Raw genomic sequence first — 27890 nt, 5'->3', positions numbered from 1 at the left:
GAGTTCCAGCTCCGCTGATCGGAGGTGTCGATGGCCGGAGCGTTATCGCTGGCGGCAGATGTGCAGTTCTCAGGCCTCCAGCTTCACCTTCTACATTAATGAGTCGTCATCATCACTCGAGCACTGCGGACGGACGGGAGGACACAATGGCACGACCCTCCAGCTGTATCCAGACCTCGCTGCTTCTCCTCTTAGTGACCTTCTCTGTGGCCACAGAACCTGGGAACAGCACGGACATCGAGGGTGAGTCCCGCGGCCACTACAGAGCGGGGGTCCCCCGGCCCAGCCCTCACGGCCCCCCAGCAGGTCATGTTCTCAGGATTTCCTTAGCGTCTCCCAGGAGCCAATATCTGACACCTGATAGTGATCCCATCACCTTTGCGACGCTGAGGGAGCCCTGGAGACCTGATCTGGTGGTCCCGGGAGGACTGAAGCTCCAGAACTCTGCTGTAGGGGACGCGGCCATCAGAACTGGACATGAGCACCGTCCTTGTGGTGAAGCCTTAACCCCCAACCTAGGACTCCGCACCCAAACCCGCTGAACTCCTGGCACCTCATACACCACCAGAGTCGCCCACATTTTTGAATATCCCACATCTGAAATGTTCCCGCTCTATGTTATCCCTCCAGACCTCCAGTGATCCCTATACCCCCGCCCTGGGGTCCCTCCACATCTCATTTAACCCTCCTATGCATCATCCATAGAAGGAGTGAAGGCATTTTTCCAAGAGGAGTTCCCGGGTTGGACTTTTCTGGCAGTTTTGGTACTGGAATAGTTAAACCTAATGTAACCCCTGAAATGCCTGACATACTAGTGCAAGGAGACTTAAAGGCCATAGGAGGATTGCATGGCCTACAAGTCTTCTTACATTAACATGTCAATCTTTGTTACGCTTTAGATCCTATTAGAAAGAGTCAAACAATTTCTATAGATCAGCTGATTCTATACTGTTTCTTCTGGGAATTAAGATGGGTATGCTGGAAAATATTAGATTGTGTTAAATGTAACATTTTAGACACAGTGGGGGTCTTTTTATGACTTTATTTACAATTTAATATAAAAATATAAAGTCGGATGGAGTAATAAGTTATAAGATTCTGTATACTTGCAGTCACCACCAGGGGGAGCTCACTGCATACTGGGATATAATGGAGGTCAAGGTATATACTGTCTGCAGTGGCTCCTAAGCTCCTGCTGATGGCTGCTGATTATAATTACTATTACAAAAAGAAAAAAAAATCCTTTATGAACAGGCTCTTAAGGAATCAGTGTGGACTTTGGCCGTTGTTGCCCGTCTCCCCATACACTTCTGTTGGGATGTGGTGAAATAGCAGCTGTTCTGGTTCTCAGGGAAATCTCGGAGCTGCGGGCGTCGGGTGGAAAAATGTAAATTAATATAATCATCCGTCATTAAAACAAAGCAGAAACTCCGGAGAGAACGTCCATGGGGGCTCATTACTTAAAATGTGTTACACCCCAAACACCAAAGATTTCCCTACACTATCCAGAAACAAAAACCTCCCGAGGAGCCGAAGACTCCAGAGACTGAACCAGCAGCAAGAAAACCTGAGACCGAGATAACAAAACTTTCCAGCAGACATCAAATGTTTCTATCCAGAGCAATAATTATCCCCTAGATGATATTATATCAGTACGGTATAAAAAAAGAAACAGAAAAGAATCAGAGAAAATCATCAACATAATGTCCAGAGTAAAATTACATTACTTATCCTGTATTATGCTCCAGAGCTGCACTCACTATTCTGCTGGTGCAGTCACTGTGTACAAACATTACATTACTGATCCTGAGTTACATCCTGTATTATACTCCAGAGCTGCACTCACTATTCTGCTGGTGCGGTCACTGTGTACATACATTACATTACTGATCCTGAGTTACATCCTGTATTATACTCCAGAGCTGCACTCACTATTCTGCTGGTGCAGTCACTGTGTACAAACATTACATTACTGATCCTGAGTTACATCCTGTATTATACTCCAGAGCTGCACTCAATATTCTGCTGGTGCAGTCACTGTGTACATACATTACATTACTGATCCTGAGTTACATCCTGTATTATACTCCAGAGCTGCACTCAGTATTCTGCTGCTGCAGTCACTGTGTACATTACATTACTGATCCTGAGTTACATCCTGTATTATACTCCAGAGCTGCACTCACTATTCTGCTGGTGCAGTCACTGTGTACATACATTACATTACTGATCCTGAGTTACATCCTGTATTATACTCCAGAGCTGCACTCACTATTCTGCTGGTGCAGTCACTGTGTACATACATTACATTACTGATCCGGAGTTACATCCTGTATTATACTCCAGAGCTGTACTCACTATTCTGCTGGTGCAGTCACTGTGTACATACATTACATTACTGATCCTGAGTTACATCCTGTATTATACTCCAGAGCTGCACTCACTATTCTGCTGGTGCAGTCACTGTGTACAAACATTACATTACTGATCCTGAGTTACATCCTGTATTATACTCCAGAGCTGCACTCACTATTCTGCTGGTGCAGTCACTGTCTACATACATTACATTACTGATCCTGAGTTACATCCTGTATTATCCTCCAGAGCTGCACTCACTATTCTGCTGGTGCAGTCACTGTGTACATACATTACATTACTGATCCTGAGTTACCTCCTGTTTTATACTCCAGAGCTGCACTCACTATTCTGCTGGTGCAGTCACTGTGTACATACAATACATTACTGATCCTGAGTTACCTCCTGTATTATACTCCAGAGCTGCACTCACTATTCTGCTTGTGCAGTCACTGTGTACATACATTACATTACTGATCCTGAGTTACATCCTGTATTATCCTCCAGAGCTGCACTCACTATTCTGCTGGTGCAGTCACTGTGTACATACATTACATTACTTATCCTGTACTGATCCTGAGTTACCTCCTGTATTATACTCCAGAGCTGCACTCACTATTCTGCTGGTGCAGTCACTGTGTACATACATTACATTACTGATCCTGAGTTACCTCCTGTATTATACTCCAGAGCTGCACTCACTATTCTGCTGGTGCAGTCACTATGTACATACATTACATTACTGATCCTGAGTTACATCCTGTATTATACCCCAGAGCTGCACTCACTATTCTGCTGGTGCAGTCACTGTATACATACATTACATTACTTATCCTGTACTGATCCTGAGTTACCTCCTGTATTATACTCCAGAGCTGCACTCACTATTCTGCTGGTGCAGTCACTGTGTACATACATTACATTACTGATCCTGAATTACCTCCTGTATTATACTCCAGGGCTGAATTCACTATTCTGCTGGTGCAGTCACTGTGTACATACATTACATTACTGATCCTGAGTTACCTCCTGTATTATACTCCAGAGCTGCACTCACTATTCTGCTGGTGCAGTCACTGTGTACATACATTACATTACTGATCCTGAGTTACCTCCTGTATTATACTCCAGAGCTGCACTCACTATTCTGCTGGTGCAGTCACTGTGTACATACATTACATTACATTACTGATCCTGTATTATACTCCAGAGCTGTACTCACTATTCTGCTGGTGCAGTCACTGTGTACATACATTACATTACTGATCCTGAGTTACATCCTGTATTATACTCCAGAGCTGCACTCACTATTCTGCTGGTGCAGTCACTGTGTACATACATTACTGATCCTGAGTTACATCCTGTATTATACTCCAGAGCTGCACTCACTATTCTGCTGGTGCAGTCACTGTGTACATACATTACATTACTGATCCTGAGTTACATCCTGTATTATACTCCAGAGCTGCACTCACTATTCTGCTGGTGAAGTCACTGTCTACATACATTACTGATCCTGAGTTACATCCTGTATTATCCTCCAGAGCTGCACTCACTATTCTGCTGGTGCAGTCACTGTGTACATACATTACATTACTGATCCTGAGTTACATCCTGTATTATACTCCAGAGCTGCACTCACTATTCTGCTGGTGCAGTCACTGTGTACATACATTACATTACTGATCCTGAGTTACCTCCTGTTTTATACTCCAGAGCTGCACTCACTATTCTGCTGGTGCAGTCACTGTGTACACACAATACATTACTGATCCTGAGTTACCTCCTGTATTATACTCCAGAGCTGCACTCACTATTCTGCTTGTGCAGTCACTGTGTACATACATTACATTACTGATCCTGAGTTACATCCTGTATTATCCTCCTGAGCTGCACTCACTATTCTGCTGGTGCAGTCACTGTGTACATACATTACATTACTTATCCTGTACTGATCCTGAGTTACCTCCTGTATTATACTCCAGAGCTGCACTCACTATTCTGCTGGTGCAGTCACTGTGTACATACATTACATTACTTATCCTGTACTGATCCTGAGTTACCTCCTGTATTATACTCCAGAGCTGCACTCACTATTCTGCTGGTGCAGTCACTGTGTACATACATTACTGATCCTGAGTTACATCCTGTATTATACTCCAGAGCTGCACTCACTATTCTGCTGGTGCAGTCACTGTGTACATACATTACTGATCCTGAGTTACATCCTGTATTATACTCCAGAGCTGCACTCACTATTCTGCTGGTGCAGTCACTGTGTACATACATTACATTACTGATCCGGAGTTACATCCTGTGTTATACTCCAGAGCTGCACTCACTATTCTGCTGGTGCAGTCACTGTGTACATACATTACATTACTGATCCTGAGTTACATCCTGTATTATACTCCAGAGCTGCACTCACTATTCTGCTGGTGAAGTCACTGTCTACATACATTACATTACTGATCCTGAGTTACATCCTGTATTATCCTCCAGAGCTGCACTCACTATTCTGCTGGTGCAGTCACTGTGTACATACATTACATTACTGATCCTGAGTTACCTCCTGTTTTATACTCCAGAGCTGCACTCACTATTCTGCTGGTGCAGTCACTGTGTACATACAATACATTACTGATCCTGAGTTACCTCCTGTATTATACTCCAGAGCTGCACTCACTATTCTGCTTGTGCAGTCACTGTGTACATACATTACATTACTGATCCTGAGTTACCTCCTGTATTATACTCCAGAGCTGCACTCACTATTCTGCTGGTGCAGTCACTGTGTACATACATTACATTACTGATCCTGAGTTACCTCCTGTATTATACCCCAGAGCTGCACTCACTATTCTGCTGGTGCAGTCACTGTATACATACATTACATTACTGATCCTGAGTTACCTCCTGTATTATACCCCAGAGCTGCACTCACTATTCTGCTGGTGCAGTCACTGTGTACATACATTACATTACTGATCCTGAGTTACATCCTGTATTATACTCCAGAGCTGCACTCACTATTCTGCTGGTGCAGTCACTGTGTACATACATTACATTACTGATCCTGAGTTACATCCTGTATTATACTCCAGAGCTGCACTCACTATTCTGCTGGTGCAGTCACTGTGTACATACATTACTGATCCCGAGTTACATCCTGTATTATCCTCCAGAGCTGCACTCACTATTCTGCTGGTGTAGTCACTATGTACATACATTACATTACTGATCCTGAGTTACATCCTGTATTATACTCCAGAGCTGCACTCACTATTCTGCTGGTGCAGTCACTGTGTACATACATTACTGATCCTGAGTTACATCCTGTATTATACTCCAGAGCTGCACTCACTATTCTGCTGGTGCAGTCACTGTGTACATACATTACTGATCCTGAGTTACATCCTGTATTATACTCCAGAGCTGCACTCACTATTCTGCTGGTGCAGTCACTGTGTACATACATTACATTACTGATCCGGAGTTACATCCTGTGTTATACTCCAGAGCTGCACTCACTATTCTGCTGGTGCAGTCACTGTGTACATACATTACATTACTGATCCTGAGTTATATCCTGTATTATACTCCAGAGCTGCATTCACTATTCTGCTGGTGCAGTCACTGTGTACATACATTACATTACTGATCCTGAGTTACCTCCTGTATTATACTCCAGAGCTGCACTCACTATTCTGCTGGTGCAGTCACTGTGTACATACATTACATTACTGATCCTGAGTTACCTCCTGTATTATACTCCAGAGCTGCACTCACTATTCTGCTGGTGCAGTCACTGTGTACATACATTACATTACTGATCCTGAGTTACATCCTGTATTATACTCCAGAGCTGTACTCACTATTCTGCTGGTGCAGTCACTGTGTACATACATTACATTACTGATCCTGAGTTACATCCTGTATTATACTCCAGAGCTGCACTCACTATTCTGCTGGTGCAGTCACTGTGTACATACATTACTGATCCTGAGTTACATCCTGTATTATACTCCAGAGCTGCACTCACTATTCTGCTGGTGCAGTCACTGTGTACATACATTACTGATCCTGAGTTACATCCTGTATTATACTCCAGAGCTGCACTCACTATTCTGCTGGTGCAGTCACTGTGTACATACATTACATTACTGATCCGGAGTTACATCCTGTGTTATACTCCAGAGCTGCACTCACTATTCTTCTGGTGCAGTCACTGTGTACATACATTACATTACTGATCCTGAGTTACATCCTGTGTTATACTCCAGAGCTGCACTCACTATTCTGCTGGTGCAGTCACTGTGTACATACATTACATTACTGATCCTGAGTTATATCCTGTATTATACTCCAGAGCTGCATTCACTATTCTGCTGGTGCAGTCACTGTGTACATACATTACATTACTGATCCTGAGTTACCTCCTGTATTATACCCCAGAGCTGCACTCACTATTCTGCTGGTGCAGTCACTGTATACATACATTACATTACTGATCCTGAGTTACATCCTGTATTATACTCCAGAGCTGCACTCACTATTCTGCTGGTGCAGTCACTGTGTACATACATTACATTACTGATCCTGAGTTACATCCTGTATTATACTCCAGAGCTGTACTCACTATTCTGCTGGTGCAGTCACTGTGTACATACATTACTGATCCTGAGTTACATCCTGTATTATACTCCAGAGCTGCACTCACTATTCTGCTGGTGCAGTCACTGTGTACATTACATTACTGATCCTGAGTTACATCCTGTATTATACTCCAGAGCTGCACTCACTATTCTGCTGGTGCAGTCACTGTGTACATACATTACTGATCCTGAGTTACATCCTGTATTATACTCCAGAGCTGCACTCACTATTCTGCTGGTGCAGTCACTGTGTACATACATTACATTACTGATCCGGAGTTACATCCTGTATTATACTCCAGAGCTGCACTCACTATTCTGCTTGTGCAGTCACTGTGTACATACATTACATTACTGATCCTGAGTTACATCCTGTATTATACTCCAGAGCTGCACTCACTATTCTGCTGGTGCAGTCACTGTGTACATACATTACATTACTTATCCTGTACTGATCCTGAGTTACCTCCTGTATTATACTCCAGAGCTGCACTCACTATTCTGCTGGTGCAGTCACTGTGTACATACATTACATTACTTATCCTGTACTGATCCTGAGTTACCTCCTGTATTATACTCCAGAGCTGCACTCACTATTCTGCTGGTGCAGTCACTGTGTACATACATTACTGATCCTGAGTTACATCCTGTATTATACTCCAGAGCTGCACTCACTATTCTGCTGGTGCAGTCACTGTGTACATACATTACTGATCCTGAGTTACATCCTGTATTATACTCCAGAGCTGCACTCACTATTCTGCTGGTGTAGTCACTGTGTACATACATTACATTACTGATCTGGAGTTACATCCTGTGTTATACTCCAGAGCTGCACTCACTATTCTGCTGGTGCAGTCACTGTGTACATACATTACATTACTGATCCTGAGTTACATCCTGTATTATACTCCAGAGCTGCACTCACTATTCTGCTGGTGAAGTCACTGTCTACATACATTACATTACTGATCCTGAGTTACATCCTGTATTATCCTCCAGAGCTGCACTCACTATTCTGCTGGTGCAGTCACTGTGTACATACATTACATTACTGATCCTGAGTTACCTCCTGTTTTATACTCCAGAGCTGCACTCACTATTCTGCTGGTGCAGTCACTGTGTACATACAATACATTACTGATCCTGAGTTACCTCCTGTATTATACTCCAGAGCTGCACTCACTATTCTGCTTGTGCAGTCACTGTGTACATACATTACATTACTGATCCTGAGTTACATCCTGTATTATACTCCAGAGCTGCACTCACTATTCTGCTGGTGCAGTCACTGTGTACATACATTACATTACTGATCCTGAGTTACATCCTGTATTATATTCCAGAGCTGCACTCACTATTCTGCTGGTGCAGTCACTGTGTACATACATTACATTACTGATCCTGAGTTACAGCCTGTATTATACCCCAGAGCTGCACTCACTATTCTGCTGGTGCAGTCACTGTGTACATACATTATATTACTTATCCTGTACTGATCCTGAGTTACATCCTGTATTATACTCCAGAGCTGTACTCACTATTCTGCTGGTGCAGTCACTGTGTACAGACATTACATTACTGATCCTGAGTTACCTCCTGTATTATACCCCAGAGCTGCACTCACTATTCTGCTGGTGCAGTCACTGTGTACATACATTACATTACTGATCCTGAGTTACCTCCTGTATTATACTCCAGAGCTGCACTCACTATTCTGCTGGTGCAGTCACTGTGTACATACATTACATTACTGATCCTGAGTTACATCCTGTATTATACTCCAGAGCTGCACTCACTATTCTGCTGGTGCAGTCACTGTGTACATACATTACTGATCCTGAGTTACATCCTGTATTATACTCCAGAGCTGCACTCACTATTCTGCTGGTGCAGTCACTGTGTACATACATTACTGATCCTGAGTTACATCCTGTATTATACTCCAGAGCTGCACTCACTATTCTGCTGGTGCAGTCACTGTGTACATACATTACTGATCCTGAGTTACATCCTGTATTATACTCCAGAGCTGCACTCACTATTCTGCTGGTGCAGTCACTGTGTACATACATTACATTACTGATCCGGAGTTACATCCTGTGTTATACTCCAGAGCTGCACTCACTATTCTGCTGGTGCAGTCACTGTGTACATACATTATATTACTGATCCTCAGCTACATCCTGTATTTTACTCCAGAGCTGCACTCACTATTCTGCTGGTGCAGTCACTGTGTACATACATTACATTACTGATCCTGAGTTACCTCCTGTATTATACTCCAGAGCTGCACTCACTATTCTGCTGGTGCAGTCACTGTGTACATACATTACATTACTGATCCTGAGTTACATCCTGTATTATACTCCAGAGCTGCACTCACTATTCTGCTGGTGCAGTCACTGTGTACATACATTACATTACTGATCCTGAGTTACATCCTGTATTATACTCCAGAGCTGCACTCACTATTCTGCTGGTGCAGTCACTGTGTACATATATTACATTACTGATCCTGAGTTACCTCCTGTATTATACCCCAGAGCTGCACTCACTATTCTGCTGGTGCAGTCACTGTATACATACATTACATTACTGATCCTGAGTTACCTCCTGTATTATACCCCATTGCTGCACTCACTATTCTGCTGGTGTAGTCACTGTATACATACATTACATTACTGATCCTGAGTTACATCCTGTATTATACTCCAGAGCTGCACTCACTATTCTGCTGGTGCAGTCACTGTATACATACATTACATTACTGATCCTGAGTTACATCCTGTATTATACTCCAGAGCTGCACTCACTATTCTGCTGGTGCAGTCACTGTGTACATACATTACATTACTGATCCTGAGTTACATCCTGTATTATACTCCAGAGCTGCACTCACTATTCTGCTGGTGCAGTCACTGTGTACATACATTACTGATCCTGAGTTACATCCTGTATTATCCTCCAGAGCTGCACTCACTATTCTGCTGGTGTAGTCACTATGTACATACATTACATTACTGATCCTGAGTTACATCCTGTATTATACTCCAGAGCTGCACTCACTATTCTGCTGGTGCAGTCACTGTGTACATACATTACATTACTGATCCTGAATTACATCCTGTATTATACTCCAGAGCTGCATTCACTATTCTGCTGGTGCAGTCACTGTGTACATACATTACATTACTGATCCTGAGTTACCTCCTGTATTATACTCCAGAGCTGCACTCACTATTCTGCTGGTGCAGTCACCGTGTACATACATTACATTACTGAGTTCCCTCCTGTATTATACTCCAGAGCTGCACTCACTATTCTGCTGGTGCAGTCACTGTCTACATACATTACATTACTGATCCTGAGTTACATCCTGTATTATCCTCCAGAGCTGCACTCACTATTCTGCTGGTGCAGTCACTGTGTACATACATTACATTACTGATCCTGAGTTACCTCCTGTTTTATACTCCAGAGCTGCACTCACTATTCTGCTGGTGCAGTCACTGTGTACATACAATACATTACTGATCCTGAGTTACCTCCTGTATTATACTCCAGAGCTGCACTCACTATTCTGCTTGTGCAGTCACTGTGTACATACATTACATTACTGATCCTGAGTTACATCCTGTATTATCCTCCAGAGCTGCACTCACTATTCTGCTGGTGCAGTCACTGTGTACATACATTACATTACTTATCCTGTACTGATCCTGAGTTACCTCCTGTATTATACTCCAGAGCTGCACTCACTATTCTGCTGGTGCAGTCACTGTGTACATACATTACATTACTGATCCTGAGTTACATCCTGTATTATACTCCAGAGCTGCACTCACTATTCTGCTGGTGCAGTCACTGTGTACATACATTACATTACTGATCCTGAGTTACATCCTGTATTATACTCCAGAGCTGCACTCACTATTCTGCTGGTGCAGTCACTGTGTACATACATTACTGATCCTGAGTTACATCCTGTATTATACTCCAGAGCTGCACTCACTATTCTGCTGGTGCAGTCACTGTGTACATACATTACATTACTGATCCGGAGTTACATCCTGTGTTATACTCCAGAGCTGCACTCACTATTCTGCTGGTGCAGTCACTGTGTACATACATTACATTACTGATCCTGAGTTACCTCCTGTATTATACCCCAGAGCTGCACTCACTATTCTGCTGGTGCAGTCACTGTATACATACATTACATTACTGATCCTGAGTTACCTCCTGTATTATACTCCAGAGCTGCACTCACTATTCTGCTTGTGCAGTCACTGTGTACATACATTATATTACTGATCCTCAGCTACATCCTGTATTTTACTCCAGAGCTGCACTCACTATTCTGCTGGTGCAGTCACTGTGTACATACATTACATTACTGATCCTGAGTTACCTCCTGTATTATACTCCAGAGCTGCACTCACTATTCTGCTGGTGCAGTCACTGTGTACATACATTACATTACTGATCCTGAGTTACATCCTGTATTATACTCCAGAGCTGCACTCACTATTCTGCTGGTGCAGTCACTGTGTACATACATTACATTACTGATCCGGAGTTACATCCTGTATTATACTCCAGAGCTGCACTCACTATTCTGCTTGTGCAGTCACTGTGTACATACATTACATTACTGATCCTGAGTTACATCCTGTATTATACTCCAGAGCTGCACTCACTATTCTGCTGGTGCAGTCACTGTGTACATACATTACATTACTTATCCTGTACTGATCCTGAGTTACCTCCTGTATTATACTCCAGAGCTGCACTCACTATTCTGCTGGTGCAGTCACTGTGTACATACATTACATTACTTATCCTGTACTGATCCTGAGTTACCTCCTGTATTATACTCCAGAGCTGCACTCACTATTCTGCTGGTGCAGTCACTGTGTACATACATTACTGATCCTGAGTTACATCCTGTATTATACTCCAGAGCTGCACTCACTATTCTGCTGGTGCAGTCACTGTGTACATACATTACTGATCCTGAGTTACATCCTGTATTATACTCCAGAGCTGCACTCACTATTCTGCTGGTGTAGTCACTGTGTACATACATTACATTACTGATCTGGAGTTACATCCTGTGTTATACTCCAGAGCTGCACTCACTATTCTGCTGGTGCAGTCACTGTGTACATACATTACATTACTGATCCTGAGTTACATCCTGTATTATACTCCAGAGCTGCACTCACTATTCTGCTGGTGAAGTCACTGTCTACATACATTACATTACTGATCCTGAGTTACATCCTGTATTATCCTCCAGAGCTGCACTCACTATTCTGCTGGTGCAGTCACTGTGTACATACATTACATTACTGATCCTGAGTTACCTCCTGTTTTATACTCCAGAGCTGCACTCACTATTCTGCTGGTGCAGTCACTGTGTACATACAATACATTACTGATCCTGAGTTACCTCCTGTATTATACTCCAGAGCTGCACTCACTATTCTGCTTGTGCAGTCACTGTGTACATACATTACATTACTGATCCTGAGTTACATCCTGTATTATACTCCAGAGCTGCACTCACTATTCTGCTGGTGCAGTCACTGTGTACATACATTACATTACTGATCCTGAGTTACATCCTGTATTATATTCCAGAGCTGCACTCACTATTCTGCTGGTGCAGTCACTGTGTACATACATTACATTACTGATCCTGAGTTACAGCCTGTATTATACCCCAGAGCTGCACTCACTATTCTGCTGGTGCAGTCACTGTGTACATACATTATATTACTTATCCTGTACTGATCCTGAGTTACATCCTGTATTATACTCCAGAGCTGTACTCACTATTCTGCTGGTGCAGTCACTGTGTACAGACATTACATTACTGATCCTGAGTTACCTCCTGTATTATACCCCAGAGCTGCACTCACTATTCTGCTGGTGCAGTCACTGTGTACATACATTACATTACTGATCCTGAGTTACCTCCTGTATTATACTCCAGAGCTGCACTCACTATTCTGCTGGTGCAGTCACTGTGTACATACATTACATTACTGATCCTGAGTTACATCCTGTATTATACTCCAGAGCTGCACTCACTATTCTGCTGGTGCAGTCACTGTGTACATACATTACTGATCCTGAGTTACATCCTGTATTATACTCCAGAGCTGCACTCACTATTCTGCTGGTGCAGTCACTGTGTACATACATTACTGATCCTGAGTTACATCCTGTATTATACTCCAGAGCTGCACTCACTATTCTGCTGGTGCAGTCACTGTGTACATACATTACTGATCCTGAGTTACATCCTGTATTATACTCCAGAGCTGCACTCACTATTCTGCTGGTGCAGTCACTGTGTACATACATTACATTACTGATCCGGAGTTACATCCTGTGTTATACTCCAGAGCTGCACTCACTATTCTGCTGGTGCAGTCACTGTGTACATACATTATATTACTGATCCTCAGCTACATCCTGTATTTTACTCCAGAGCTGCACTCACTATTCTGCTGGTGCAGTCACTGTGTACATACATTACATTACTGATCCTGAGTTACCTCCTGTATTATACTCCAGAGCTGCACTCACTATTCTGCTGGTGCAGTCACTGTGTACATACATTACATTACTGATCCTGAGTTACATCCTGTATTATACTCCAGAGCTGCACTCACTATTCTGCTGGTGCAGTCACTGTGTACATACATTACATTACTGATCCTGAGTTACATCCTGTATTATACTCCAGAGCTGCACTCACTATTCTGCTGGTGCAGTCACTGTGTACATATATTACATTACTGATCCTGAGTTACCTCCTGTATTATACCCCAGAGCTGCACTCACTATTCTGCTGGTGCAGTCACTGTATACATACATTACATTACTGATCCTGAGTTACCTCCTGTATTATACCCCATTGCTGCACTCACTATTCTGCTGGTGTAGTCACTGTATACATACATTACATTACTGATCCTGAGTTACATCCTGTATTATACTCCAGAGCTGCACTCACTATTCTGCTGGTGCAGTCACTGTATACATACATTACATTACTGATCCTGAGTTACATCCTGTATTATACTCCAGAGCTGCACTCACTATTCTGCTGGTGCAGTCACTGTGTACATACATTACATTACTGATCCTGAGTTACATCCTGTATTATACTCCAGAGCTGCACTCACTATTCTGCTGGTGCAGTCACTGTGTACATACATTACTGATCCTGAGTTACATCCTGTATTATCCTCCAGAGCTGCACTCACTATTCTGCTGGTGTAGTCACTATGTACATACATTACATTACTGATCCTGAGTTACATCCTGTATTATACTCCAGAGCTGCACTCACTATTCTGCTGGTGCAGTCACTGTGTACATACATTACATTACTGATCCTGAATTACATCCTGTATTATACTCCAGAGCTGCATTCACTATTCTGCTGGTGCAGTCACTGTGTACATACATTACATTACTGATCCTGAGTTACCTCCTGTATTATACTCCAGAGCTGCACTCACTATTCTGCTGGTGCAGTCACCGTGTACATACATTACATTACTGAGTTACCTCCTGTATTATACTCCAGAGCTGCACTCACTATTCTGCTGGTGCAGTCACTGTCTACATACATTACATTACTGATCCTGAGTTACATCCTGTATTATCCTCCAGAGCTGCACTCACTATTCTGCTGGTGCAGTCACTGTGTACATACATTACATTACTGATCCTGAGTTACCTCCTGTTTTATACTCCAGAGCTGCACTCACTATTCTGCTGGTGCAGTCACTGTGTACATACAATACATTACTGATCCTGAGTTACCTCCTGTATTATACTCCAGAGCTGCACTCACTATTCTGCTTGTGCAGTCACTGTGTACATACATTACATTACTGATCCTGAGTTACATCCTGTATTATCCTCCAGAGCTGCACTCACTATTCTGCTGGTGCAGTCACTGTGTACATACATTACATTACTTATCCTGTACTGATCCTGAGTTACCTCCTGTATTATACTCCAGAGCTGCACTCACTATTCTGCTGGTGCAGTCACTGTGTACATACATTACATTACTGATCCTGAGTTACATCCTGTATTATACTCCAGAGCTGCACTCACTATTCTGCTGGTGCAGTCACTGTGTACATACATTACATTACTGATCCTGAGTTACATCCTGTATTATACTCCAGAGCTGCACTCACTATTCTGCTGGTGCAGTCACTGTGTACATACATTACTGATCCTGAGTTACATCCTGTATTATACTCCAGAGCTGCACTCACTATTCTGCTGGTGCAGTCACTGTGTACATACATTACATTACTGATCCGGAGTTACATCCTGTGTTATACTCCAGAGCTGCACTCACTATTCTGCTGGTGCAGTCACTGTGTACATACATTACATTACTGATCCTGAGTTACCTCCTGTATTATACCCCAGAGCTGCACTCACTATTCTGCTGGTGCAGTCACTGTATACATACATTACATTACTGATCCTGAGTTACCTCCTGTATTATACTCCAGAGCTGCACTCACTATTCTGCTTGTGCAGTCACTGTGTACATACATTATATTACTGATCCTCAGCTACATCCTGTATTTTACTCCAGAGCTGCACTCACTATTCTGCTGGTGCAGTCACTGTGTACATACATTACATTACTGATCCTGAGTTACCTCCTGTATTATACTCCAGAGCTGCACTCACTATTCTGCTGGTGCAGTCACTGTGTACATACATTACATTACTGATCCTGAGTTACATCCTGTATTATACTCCAGAGCTGCACTCACTATTCTGCTGGTGCAGTCACTGTGTACATACATTACATTACTGATCCGGAGTTACATCCTGTATTATACTCCAGAGCTGCACTCACTATTCTGCTGGTGCAGTCACTGTGTACATATATTACATTACTGATCCTGAGTTACCTCCTGTATTATACTCCAGAGCTGCACTCACTATTCTGCTGGTGCAGTCACTGTGTACATACATTACATTACTGATCCTGAGTTACCTCCTGTATTATACTCCAGAGCTGCACTCACTATTCTGCTGGTGCAGTCACTGTGTACATACATTACATTACTGATCCGGAGTTACATCCTGTGTTATACTCCAGAGCTGCACTCACTATTCTGCTGGTGCAGTCACTGTGTACATACATTACATTACTGATCCTGAGTTACCTCCTGTATTATACTCCAGAGCTGCACTCACTATTCTGCTGGTGCAGTCACTGTGTACATACATTACATTACTGATCCTGAGTTACATCCTGTATTATACTCCAGAGCTGCACTCACTATTCTGCTGGTGCAGTCACTGTGTACATACATTACTGATCCCGAGTTACATCCTGTATTATCCTCCAGAGCTGCACTCACTATTCTGCTGGTGTAGTCACTATGTACATACATTACATTACTGATCCTGAGTTACATCCTGTATTATACTCCAGAGCTGCACTCACTATTCTGCTGGTGCAGTCACTGTGTACATACATTACTGATCCTGAGTTACATCCTGTATTATACTCCAGAGCTGCACTCACTATTCTGCTGGTGCAGTCACTGTGTACATACATTACTGATCCTGAGTTACATCCTGTATTATACTCCAGAGCTGCACTCACTATTCTGCTGGTGCAGTCACTGTGTACATACATTACATTACTGATCCGGAGTTACATCCTGTGTTATACTCCAGAGCTGCACTCACTATTCTGCTGGTGCAGTCACTGTGTACATACATTACATTACTGATCCGGAGTTATATCCTGTATTATACTCCAGAGCTGCATTCACTATTCTGCTGGTGCAGTCACTGTGTACATACATTACATTACTGATCCTGAGTTACCTCCTGTATTATACTCCAGAGCTGCACTCACTATTCTGCTGGTGCAGTCACTGTGTACATACATTACATTACTGATCCTGAGTTACCTCCTGTATTATACTCCAGAGCTGCACTCACTATTCTGCTGGTGCAGTCACTGTGTACATACATTACATTACTGATCCTGAGTTACATCCTGTATTATACTCCAGAGCTGTACTCACTATTCTGCTGGTGCAGTCACTGTGTACATACATTACATTACTGATCCTGAGTTACATCCTGTATTATACTCCAGAGCTGCACTCACTATTCTGCTGGTGCAGTCACTGTGTACATACATTACTGATCCTGAGTTACATCCTGTATTATACTCCAGAGCTGCACTCACTATTCTGCTGGTGCAGTCACTGTGTACATACATTACTGATCCTGAGTTACATCCTGTATTATACTCCAGAGCTGCACTCACTATTCTGCTGGTGCAGTCACTGTGTACATACATTACATTACTGATCCGGAGTTACATCCTGTGTTATACTCCAGAGCTGCACTCACTATTCTTCTGGTGCAGTCACTGTGTACATACATTACATTACTGATCCTGAGTTACATCCTGTGTTATACTCCAGAGCTGCACTCACTATTCTGCTGGTGCAGTCACTGTGTACATACATTACATTACTGATCCTGAGTTATATCCTGTATTATACTCCAGAGCTGCATTCACTATTCTGCTGGTGCAGTCACTGTGTACATACATTACATTACTGATCCTGAGTTACCTCCTGTATTATACCCCAGAGCTGCACTCACTATTCTGCTGGTGCAGTCAATGTATACATACATTACATTACTGATCCTGAGTTACATCCTGTATTATACTCCAGAGCTGCACTCACTATTCTGCTGGTGCAGTCACTGTGTACATACATTACATTACTGATCCTGAGTTACATCCTGTATTATACTCCAGAGCTGTACTCACTATTCTGCTGGTGCAGTCACTGTGTACATACATTACATTACTGATCCTGAGTTACATCCTGTATTATACTCCAGAGCTGCACTCACTATTCTGCTGGTGCAGTCACTGTGTACATTACATTACTGATCCTGAGTTACATCCTGTATTATACTCTAGAGCTGCACTCACTATTCTGCTGGTGCAGTCACTGTGTACATACATTACTGATCCTGAGTTACATCCTGTATTATACTCCAGAGCTGCACTCACTATTCTGCTGGTGCAGTCACTGTGTACATACATTACATTACTGATCCGGAGTTACATCCTGTATTATACTCCAGAGCTGCACTCACTATTCTGCTTGTGCAGTCACTGTGTACATACATTACATTACTGATCCTGAGTTACATCCTGTATTATACTCCAGAGCTGCACTCACTATTCTGCTGGTGCAGTCACTGTGTACATACATTACATTACTGATCCTGAGTTACATCCTGTATTATACTCCAGAGCTGCATTCACTATTCTGCTGGTGCAGTCACTGTGTACATACATTACATTACTGATCCTGAGTTACCTCCTGTATTATACTCCAGAGCTGCACTCACTATTCTGCTGGTGCAGTCACTGTGTACATACATTACATTACTGATCCCGAGTTACATCCTGTATTATACTCCAGAGCTGTACTCACTATTCTGCTGGTGCAGTCACTGTGTACATACATTACATTACTGATCCTGAGTTACATCCTGTATTATACTCCAGAGCTGCACTCACTATTCTGCTGGTGCAGTCACTGTGTACATACATTACTGATCCTGAGTTACATCCTGTATTATACCCCAGAGCTGCACTCACTATTCTGCTTGTGCAGTCACTGTGTACATACATTACATTACTGATCCTGAGTTACATCCTGTATTATACTCCAGAGCTGTACTCACTATTCTGCTGGTGCAGTCACTGTGTACAGACATTACATTACTGATCCTGAGTTACCTCCTGTATTATACTCCAGAGCTGCACTCACTATTCTGCTGGTGCAGTCACTGTGTACATACATTACATTACTGATCCTGAGTTACCTCCTGTATTATACCCCAGAGCTGCACTCACTATTCTGCTGGTGCAGTCACTGTATACATACATTACATTACTGATCCTGAGTTACCTCCTGTATTATACCCCATTGCTGCACTCACTATTCTGCTGGTGCAGTCACTGTGTACATACATTACATTACTGATCCTGAGTTACATCCTGTATTATACTCCAGAGCTGCACTCACTATTCTGCTGGTGCAGTCACTGTGTACATACATTACATTACTGATCCTGAGTTACATCCTGTATTATACTCCAGAGCTGCACTCACTATTCTGCTGGTGCAGTCACTGTGTACATACATTACTGATCCTGAGTTACATCCTGTATTATCCTCCAGAGCTGCACTCACTATTCTGCTGGTGTAGTCACTATGTACATACATTACATTACTGATCCTGAGTTACATCGTGTATTATCCTCCAGAGCTGCACTCACTATTCTGCTGGTGCAGTCACTGTGTACATACATTACATTACTTATCCTGTACTGATCCTGAGTTACCTCCTGTATTATACTCCAGAGCTGCACTCACTATTCTGCTGGTGCAGTCACTGTGTACATACATTACATTACTGATCCTGAATTACATCCTGTATTATACTCCAGAGCTGCATTCACTATTCTGCTGGTGCAGTCACTGTGTACATACATTACATTACTGATCCTGAGTTACATCCTGTATTATACTCCAGAGCTGCACTCACTATTCTGCTGGTGCAGTCACTGTGTACATACATTACATTACTGATCCTGAGTTACCTCCTGTATTATACCCCAGAGCTGCACTCACTATTCTGCTGGTGCAGTCACTGTATACATACATTACATTACTGATCCTGAGTTACATCCTGTATTATACTCCAGAGCTGCACTCACTATTCTGCTGGTGCAGTCACTGTGTACATACATTACATTACTGATCCTGAGTTACATCCTGTATTATACTCCAGAGCTGCACTCACTATTCTGCTGGTGCAGTCACTGTGTACATACATTACATTACTGATCCTGAGTTACATCCTGTATTATACTCCAGAGCTGCAGTCGCTATTCTGCTGGTGCAGGCACTGTGTACATACATTACATTACTGATCCTGAGTTACATCCTGTATTATACTCGAGAGCTGCACTCACTATTCTGCTGCTGCAGTCACTGTGTACATACATTACATTACTGATCCTGAGTTACATCCTGTATTATTCCCCAGAGCTGCACTCACTATTCTGCTGGTGCAGTCACTGTGTACATACATTACATTACTGATCCTGAGTTACCTCCTGTATTATACTCCAGAGCTGCACTCATTATTCTGCTGGTGCAGTCACTGTGTACATACATTACATTACTGATCCTGAGTTCCCTCCTGTATTATACTCCAGAGCTGCACTCACTATTCTGCTGGTGCAGACACTGTGTACATACATTACATTACTGATCCTGAGTTACATCCTGTATTATACTCCAGAGCTGCACTCACTATTCTGCTGGTGCAGTCACTGTGTACATACATTACATTACTGATCCTGAGTTACATCCTGTATTATACTCCAGAGCTGCACTCACTATTCTGCTGGTGCAGTCACTGTGTACATACATTACATTACTGATCCTGAGTTACATCCTGTATTATACTCCAGAGCTGCACTCACTATTCTGCTGGTGCAGTCACTGTGTACACACATTACATTACTGATCCTGAGTTACATCCTGTATTATCCTCCAGAGCTGCACTCACTATTCTGCTGCTGTAGTCACTATGTACATACATTACTGATCCTGAGTTACATCCTGTATTATACTCCAGAGCTGCACTCACTATTCTGCTGGTGCAGTCACTGTGTACATACATTACATTACTGATCCTGAGTTACATCCTGTATTATACTCCAGAGCTGCACTCACTATTCTGCTGGTGCAGTCACTGTGTACATACATTACATTACTGATCCTGAGTTACATCCTGTATTATACCCCAGAGCTGCACTCACTATTCTGCTGGTGCAGTCACTGTGTACATACATTACATTACTGATCCTGAGTTACCTCCTGTATTATACCCCAGAGCTGCACTCACTATTCTGCTGGTGCAGTCACTGTATACATACATTACATTACTGATCCTGAGTTACATCCTGTATTATACTCCAGAGCTGCACTCACTATTCTGCTGGTGCAGTCACTGTGTACATACATTACTGATCCTGAGTTACATCCTGTATTATACTCCAGAGCTGCACTCACTATTCTGCTGGTGCAGTCACTATGTACATACATTACATTACTGATCCTGAGTTACATCCTGTATTATACCCCAGAGCTGCACTCACTATTCTGCTGGTGCAGTCACTGTGTACATACATTACATTACTGATCCTGAGTTACATCCTGTATTATACCCCAGAGCTGCACTCACTATTCTGCTGGTGCAGTCACTGTGTACATACATTACATTACTGATCCTGAGTTACATCCTGTATTATACCCCAGAGCTGCACTCACTATTCTGCTGGTGCAGTCACTGTGTACATACATTACATTACTGATCCTGAGTTACATCCTGTATTATACCCCAGAGCTGCACTCACTATTCTGCTGGTGCAGTCACTGTGTACATACATTACATTACTGATCCTGAGTTACATCCTGTATTATACCCCAGAGCTGCACTCACTATTCTGCTGGTGCAGTCACTGTGTACATACATTACATTACTGATCCTGAGTTACATCCTGTATTATACCCCAGAGCTGCACTCACTATTCTGCTGGTGCAGTCACTGTGTACATACATTACTTATCCTGTACTGATCCTGAGTTACATCCTGTATTATACTCCAGAGCTGTACTCACTATTCTGCTGGTGCAGTCACTGTGTACAGACATTACATTACTGATCCTGAGTTACCTCCTGTATTATACCCCAGAGCTGCACTCACTATTCTGCTGGTGCAGTCACTGTGTACATACATTACATTACTGAGTTACCTCCTGTATTATACTCCAGAGCTGCACTCACTATTCTGCTGGTGCAGTCACTGTGTACATACATTACATTACTTATCCTGTACTGATCCTGAGTTACATCCTGTATTATTCTCCAGAGCTGCACTCACTATTCTGCTGGTGCAGTCACTCTGTACATACATTACATTACTGATCCTGAGTTACATCCTGTATTATACTCCAGAGCTGCATTCACTATTCTGCTGGTGCAGTCACTGTGTACATACATTACATTACTGAGTTACCTCCTGTATTATACTCCAGAGCTGCACTCACTATTCTGCTGGTGCAGTCACTGTGTACATACATTACATTACTTATCCTGTACTGATCCTGAGTTACATCCTGTATTATACTCCAGAGCTGCACTCACTATTCTGCTGGTGCAGTCACTGTGTACAGACATTACATTACTGATCCTGAGTTACCTCCTGTATTATACTCCAGAGCTGCACTCACTATTCTGCTGGTGCAGTCACTGTGTACATACATTACATTACTGATCCTGAATTACATCCTGTATTATACTCCAGAGCTGCATTCACTATTCTGCTGGTGCAGTCACTGTGTACATACATTACATTACTGATCCTGAGTTACCTCCTGTATTATACTCCAGAGCTGCACTCACTATTCTGCTGGTGCAGTCACTGTGTACATACATTACATTACTGATCCTGAGTTACCTCCTGTATTATACTCCAGAGCTGCACTCACTATTCTGCTGGTGCAGTCACTGTGTACATACATTACATTACTGATCCTGAGTTACATCCTGTATTATACTCCAGAGCTGTACTCACTATTCTGCTGGTGCAGTCACTGTGTACATACATTACATTACTGATCCTGAGTTACATCCTGTATTATACTCCAGAGCTGCACTCACTATTCTGCTGGTGCAGTCACTGTGTACATACATTACTGATCCTGAGTTACATCCTGTATTATACTCCAGAGCTGCACTCACTATTCTGCTGGTGCAGTCACTGTGTACATACATTACATTACTGATCCTGAGTTACCTCCTGTATTATACTCCAGAGCTGCACTCACTATTCTGCTGGTGCAGTCACTGTGTACATACATTACATTACTGATCCTGAGTTACATCCTGTATTATACTCCAGAGCTGTACTCACTATTCTGCTGGTGCAGTCACTGTGTACATACATTACATTACTGATCCTGAGTTACATCCTGTATTATACTCCAGAGCTGCACTCACTATTCTGCTGGTGCAGTCACTGTGTACATACATTACATTACTGATCCTGAGTTACATCCTGTATTATACTCCAGAGCTGCACTCACTATTCTGCTGGTGCAGTCACTGCGTACATACATTACATTACTGATTCTGAGTTACATCCTGTATTATACTCCAGAGCTGCATTCACTATTCTGCTGGTGCAGTCACTGTGTACAGACATTACATTACTGATCCTGAGTTACCTCCTGTATTATACCCCAGAGCTGCACTCACTATTCTGCTGGTGCAGTCACTGTGTACAGACATTACATTACTGATCCTGAGTTACCTCCTGTATTATACCCCAGAGCTGCACTCACTAGTCTGCTGGTGCAGTCACTGTGTACAGACATTACATTACTGATCCTGAATTACATCCTGTATTATACTCCAGAGCTGCACTCACTATTCTGCTGGTGCAGTCACTGTGTACATACATTACATTACTGATCCTGAATTACATCCTGTATTATACTCCAGAGCTGCACTCACTATTCTGCTGGTGCAGTCACTGTGTACATACATTACTGATCCTGAGTTACATCCTGTATTATACTCCAGAGCTGCACTCACTATTCTGCTGGTGCAGTCACTGTGTACATACATTACTGATCCTGAGTTACATCCTGTATTATACTCCAGAGCTGCACTCACTATTCTGCTGGTGCAGTCACTGTGTACATACATTACATTACTGATCCTGAGTTACATCCTGTATTATACTCCAGAGCTGCACTCACTATTCTGCTGGTGCACTCACTGTGTACATACATTACATTACTGATCCTGAGTTACATCCTGTATTATACTCCAGAGCTGCACTCACTATTCTGCTGGTGCAGTCACTGTGTACATACATTACATTACTGATCCTGAGTTACCTCCTATATTATACTCCAGAGCTGCACTCACTATTCTGCTGGTGGAGTCACTGTGTACATACATTACATTACTGATCCTGAGTTACCTCCTGTATTATACTCCAGAGCTGCACTCACTATTCTGCTGGTGCAGTCACTGTGTACATACATTACATTACTGATCCTGAGTTACATCCTGTATTATACTCCAGAGCTGCACTCACTATTCTGCTGGTGCAGTCACTGTGTACATACATTACATTACTGATCCTGAGTTACATCCTGTATTATACTCCAGAGCTGCACTCACTATTCTGCTGGTGGAGTCACTGTGTACATACATTACATTACTGATCCTGAGTTACATCCTGTATTATACTCCAGAGCTGCACTCACTATTCTGCTGGTGCAGTCACTGTGTACATACATTACATTACTGATCCTGAGTTACCTCCTGTATTATACTCCAGAGCTGCACTCACTATTCTGCTGGTGCAGTCACTGTGTACATACATTACATTACTGATCCTGAGTTACATCCTGTATTATACTCCAGAGCAGCACTCAGTCTTCTGTTAGCATTCCCCTCTTGTTCAGGGTCTGCTCTGGTTCTTTGCATTCTGTGGCGTTTTATCCTCTTGCTTCTTGTGTTCGGGATGATGATGGATGGTTGATGATGAGGATATTTGGGGTTCTGTCTTCATCCCCTCTAGTTCCTGGCGGAGCCGCCTTAGTATTGGGAGATGTTCCTTCCGCCAGAGCCTTCATTGATTCCTCGGAGATAGCGGTGGTCGGGTTCTTTGTGGTGAGTGCGCTTTCTTTAATGTATATTATTCGGACATTCCGCATATTTACGTTTCTATAGTTATTTGCATTGTTCTGCTCTTTTTGGACAGGACCCGGAGACGCCAGAATTTGGGTATTTTAATACAATTGTAAAAAACCATCCAGAATGGGATTACGGCATCACGACCAGCAAAGAGGTGCTGAGACACTACAAGATACAGAGTAACTCCATATCCATATTCCGGCAGGTCATTGCACCGCTTGTATTTCACATTTTTACCTTTCTGTTGGCTCTCAGGTGCTGCTCATCTCCATGCTGCCCCCTGCTGCTGGTTCAGTATATGTGCAGCACATGTCATTCCAAATGTCACTGGTTTCCTATTATCAGGAGCAGATTTCGGGCTGCAGCTTCGGTTGTGACCAGAGTATAAAATGATGAATGAGTATTTTTTTTTTTCTGATCACAGGCAGATAATTTCCGGGATGATATGGTGGTGGCGTTGGTAGAAAATCTTACCACCGCCAAACTTTACCGATTCCTCACCATCAATGAACTGAGACTGGTCACAGACTATAACCCCATGGTAAGAAAACGTTTCCTCCCGAAGTCAGGAAAGTGCAGATTTAATATGTCAGTAATTTCAGGATCTCTGCTTGCTGTCAGTGAGCGGAAACCTCCTCTAGAGGCTGAAATGCTGAACAGACCTGTTACTTTTCACAGTTGATCCTTTGTTGCAGTGTAGCCAAACAGCCTGGATGTCAGACTGCTCCTTTTCAGCTGCACTGATACATTGTAACAAGCGGTTATTCTGCTGCTGTGTTTACAGCATGGAATGCTTACGCTTGATACATTGTAACAAGCGGTTATTCTGCTGCTGTGCTTACAGCATGGAATGCTTACACTTGATACATTGTAACAAGCGGTTATTCTGCTGCTGTGTTTACAGCATGGAATGCTTACACTTGATACATTGTAACAAGCAGTTATTCTGCTGCTGTGTTTACAGCATGGAATGCTTACACTTGATACATTGTAACAAGCGGTTATTCTGCTGCTGTGCTTACAGCATGGAATGCTTACACTTGATACATTGTAACAAGCGGTTATTCTGCTGCTGTGCTTACAGCATGGAATGCTTACACTTGATACATTGTAACAAACTACTGCAGATGTGTTTATGTCACAGAGGATTGTTAGGTTGGCTATGATTGTAACAAACCCTCAGCTGTGACACCCACTTGGACAGGACAGATTGTAAATATTACAAATTACATTTGGTTGGTTGAGAAAAAAAAAAAAATAGACAAAGATGAAATAAATATCCCAAGACTGCAGGATCAGACTACACAGGGTTTGTTTGTGGTCTGTTACCATGGAGACGCATAGGTCTGCAGAGAAGCTGAAAACACAAAACGATTAAGGATGTCTGACTAGGCAGTGCTGGATCAAGATGCACTGGAACAAAGGGTTAAAAAGAAGACAGGCCTAGCTTCAGGATGTAAATATGGAGGTTTCCGTTCACTGACAGCAAGTCCAGATCATGAAAGGACAAGAATCGTAACAAACTATAGAAATGTGACTTGAGAGGTGTTTGCTGCTGCTTTGGAATAGCAGAGCCGGGTGTCTGCGCCTCCGTGTAATCTGCGCTCCTCTCCTCAGACGGCCATCGGACTGATCGCCTGCAAAGTCCAGATCCATCTCCTCTTCTTCACACACAAGGATGTAAAAGAACAGGAAGGAATAATGAGGGAATTACGGGAAGCGGCAAAGGAACTCCGGGGGCAGGTGAGATATAGATGGGGGGCGCCGCACGGAAATTCACAGCGAGAAGTGACGAGATCCCAAAATACAGATGATAGATCCCGTAATAAGTATCCTATGCCAGGCCCCATAATATAGACCCCAATATTCACACCAGACCCCATAATATAGACCCCAATAGTCGGACCCCAGACGAGACCCCATAACATAGGCCTCTATAGCCAGACCCCATAATATAGACCTCTATATCCAGACCCCAGAATATAGACCTCTATATCCAGACCCCATAATATAGACCTCTATAGCCAGACCCCATAATATAGACCTCTATATCCAGACCCCATAATATAGACCTCTATAGCCAGACCCCATAATATAGACCTCTATATCCAGACCCCAGAATATAGACCTCTATATCCAGACCCCAGAATATAGACCTCTATATTGAGACCCCATAATATAGACCTCTATATTGAGACCCCATAATATAGACCTCTATATTGAGACCCCAGAATATAGACCTCTATATCCAGACCCCAGAATATAGACCTCTATATTGAGACCCCATAATATAGACCTGTATATTGAGACCCCCAGTGATTCTCGTTCTCCCGCGTTGCAGGTTCTGTTTGTGAAGATGGACGGGAGCACGAGGAGCAGTCAGAAGATCATGTCGTTCTTCAAGCTGAAGCAGAGCGACCTCCCGCTCATCTCCATGTACGACACCGAGTCCAACCGGAAACAGACGCTGGGCCCCGGGGGCGTCACCGCCGAGCGCGTGAAAAGCTTCTGCCTCCATTTCTTATCGGGTGCGGGGGTGAGTAGTCACCGACACGTGCAGGACATGAGGGTCACCACAAGCCTTAGAGGGGGGCTCCGTCCCAGTGCGGACTGCTGACTATATCATTCATGATAAAGACACAGATTAGGGGGCAAAACTGCCCCCAATAAACTGCCCTCAAAGATGTCAATCAAAGTGCTAGAAGTATGCCCCGCCCCCTGGACTCCAGAGGAACACGGTGCAGTCATGTGACTGATGGGGCGGGGTCGTGGGAGGGGCTTGTGGTTATTGAAAGTTTTGTTCATTTTTACAAAATATTTATATCAAACTTTTATTCTTTTCCAGGCGGAAGAATCAGAAAACCTGAAGACAGAATTATAACATTTAGAAGTTTGTTACTTTTAAGGAAACGGTTTTTTATTTCTTGTTTTTACAATTTTGAATTAAATCTGAAAAAAATTGTCATTAA

At 42.9% G+C, this 27890-nt stretch overlaps 2 protein-coding genes across 4 annotated transcripts in view; one reads left to right on the top strand and one right to left on the bottom strand.

The window, feature by feature from the left end:
* PDE6H (phosphodiesterase 6H) overlaps positions 1–27890 on the bottom strand; it is a 347300-nt gene that overhangs the window by 81920 nt on the left and 237490 nt on the right. The window contains exon 1 of one of the 3 annotated variants that reach the window (XM_073645090.1): positions 27218–27395. The exons of the other annotated variants lie outside the window; for them this stretch is intronic. The gene's annotated coding sequence lies outside the window, so the exon portion shown is untranslated. Of the gene's footprint in view, positions 1–27217; positions 27396–27890 lie in introns of those variants that run through there. 3 annotated transcript variants of the gene reach the window in all.
* ERP27 (endoplasmic reticulum protein 27) lies at positions 74–27890 on the top strand. The gene is made up of 7 exons (XM_073645082.1): positions 74–243; positions 24806–24897; positions 24989–25126; positions 25346–25462; positions 26539–26664; positions 27263–27457; positions 27767–27890. The coding sequence occupies exons 1-7, from the start codon at positions 99–101 to the stop codon at positions 27800–27802; spliced, it is 849 nt and encodes a 282-aa protein (XP_073501183.1). The 5' UTR covers positions 74–98; the 3' UTR covers positions 27803–27890.

Source organism: Phyllobates terribilis, unplaced genomic scaffold (genome assembly GCF_046119375.1).
Source record: "Phyllobates terribilis strain yellow unplaced genomic scaffold, ASM4611937v1 Scaffold_8__6_contigs__length_399053987, whole genome shotgun sequence".
NCBI lineage: Eukaryota > Metazoa > Chordata > Amphibia > Anura > Dendrobatidae > Phyllobates > Phyllobates terribilis.
This window is presented reverse-complemented; position numbering and strand designations above follow the sequence as displayed.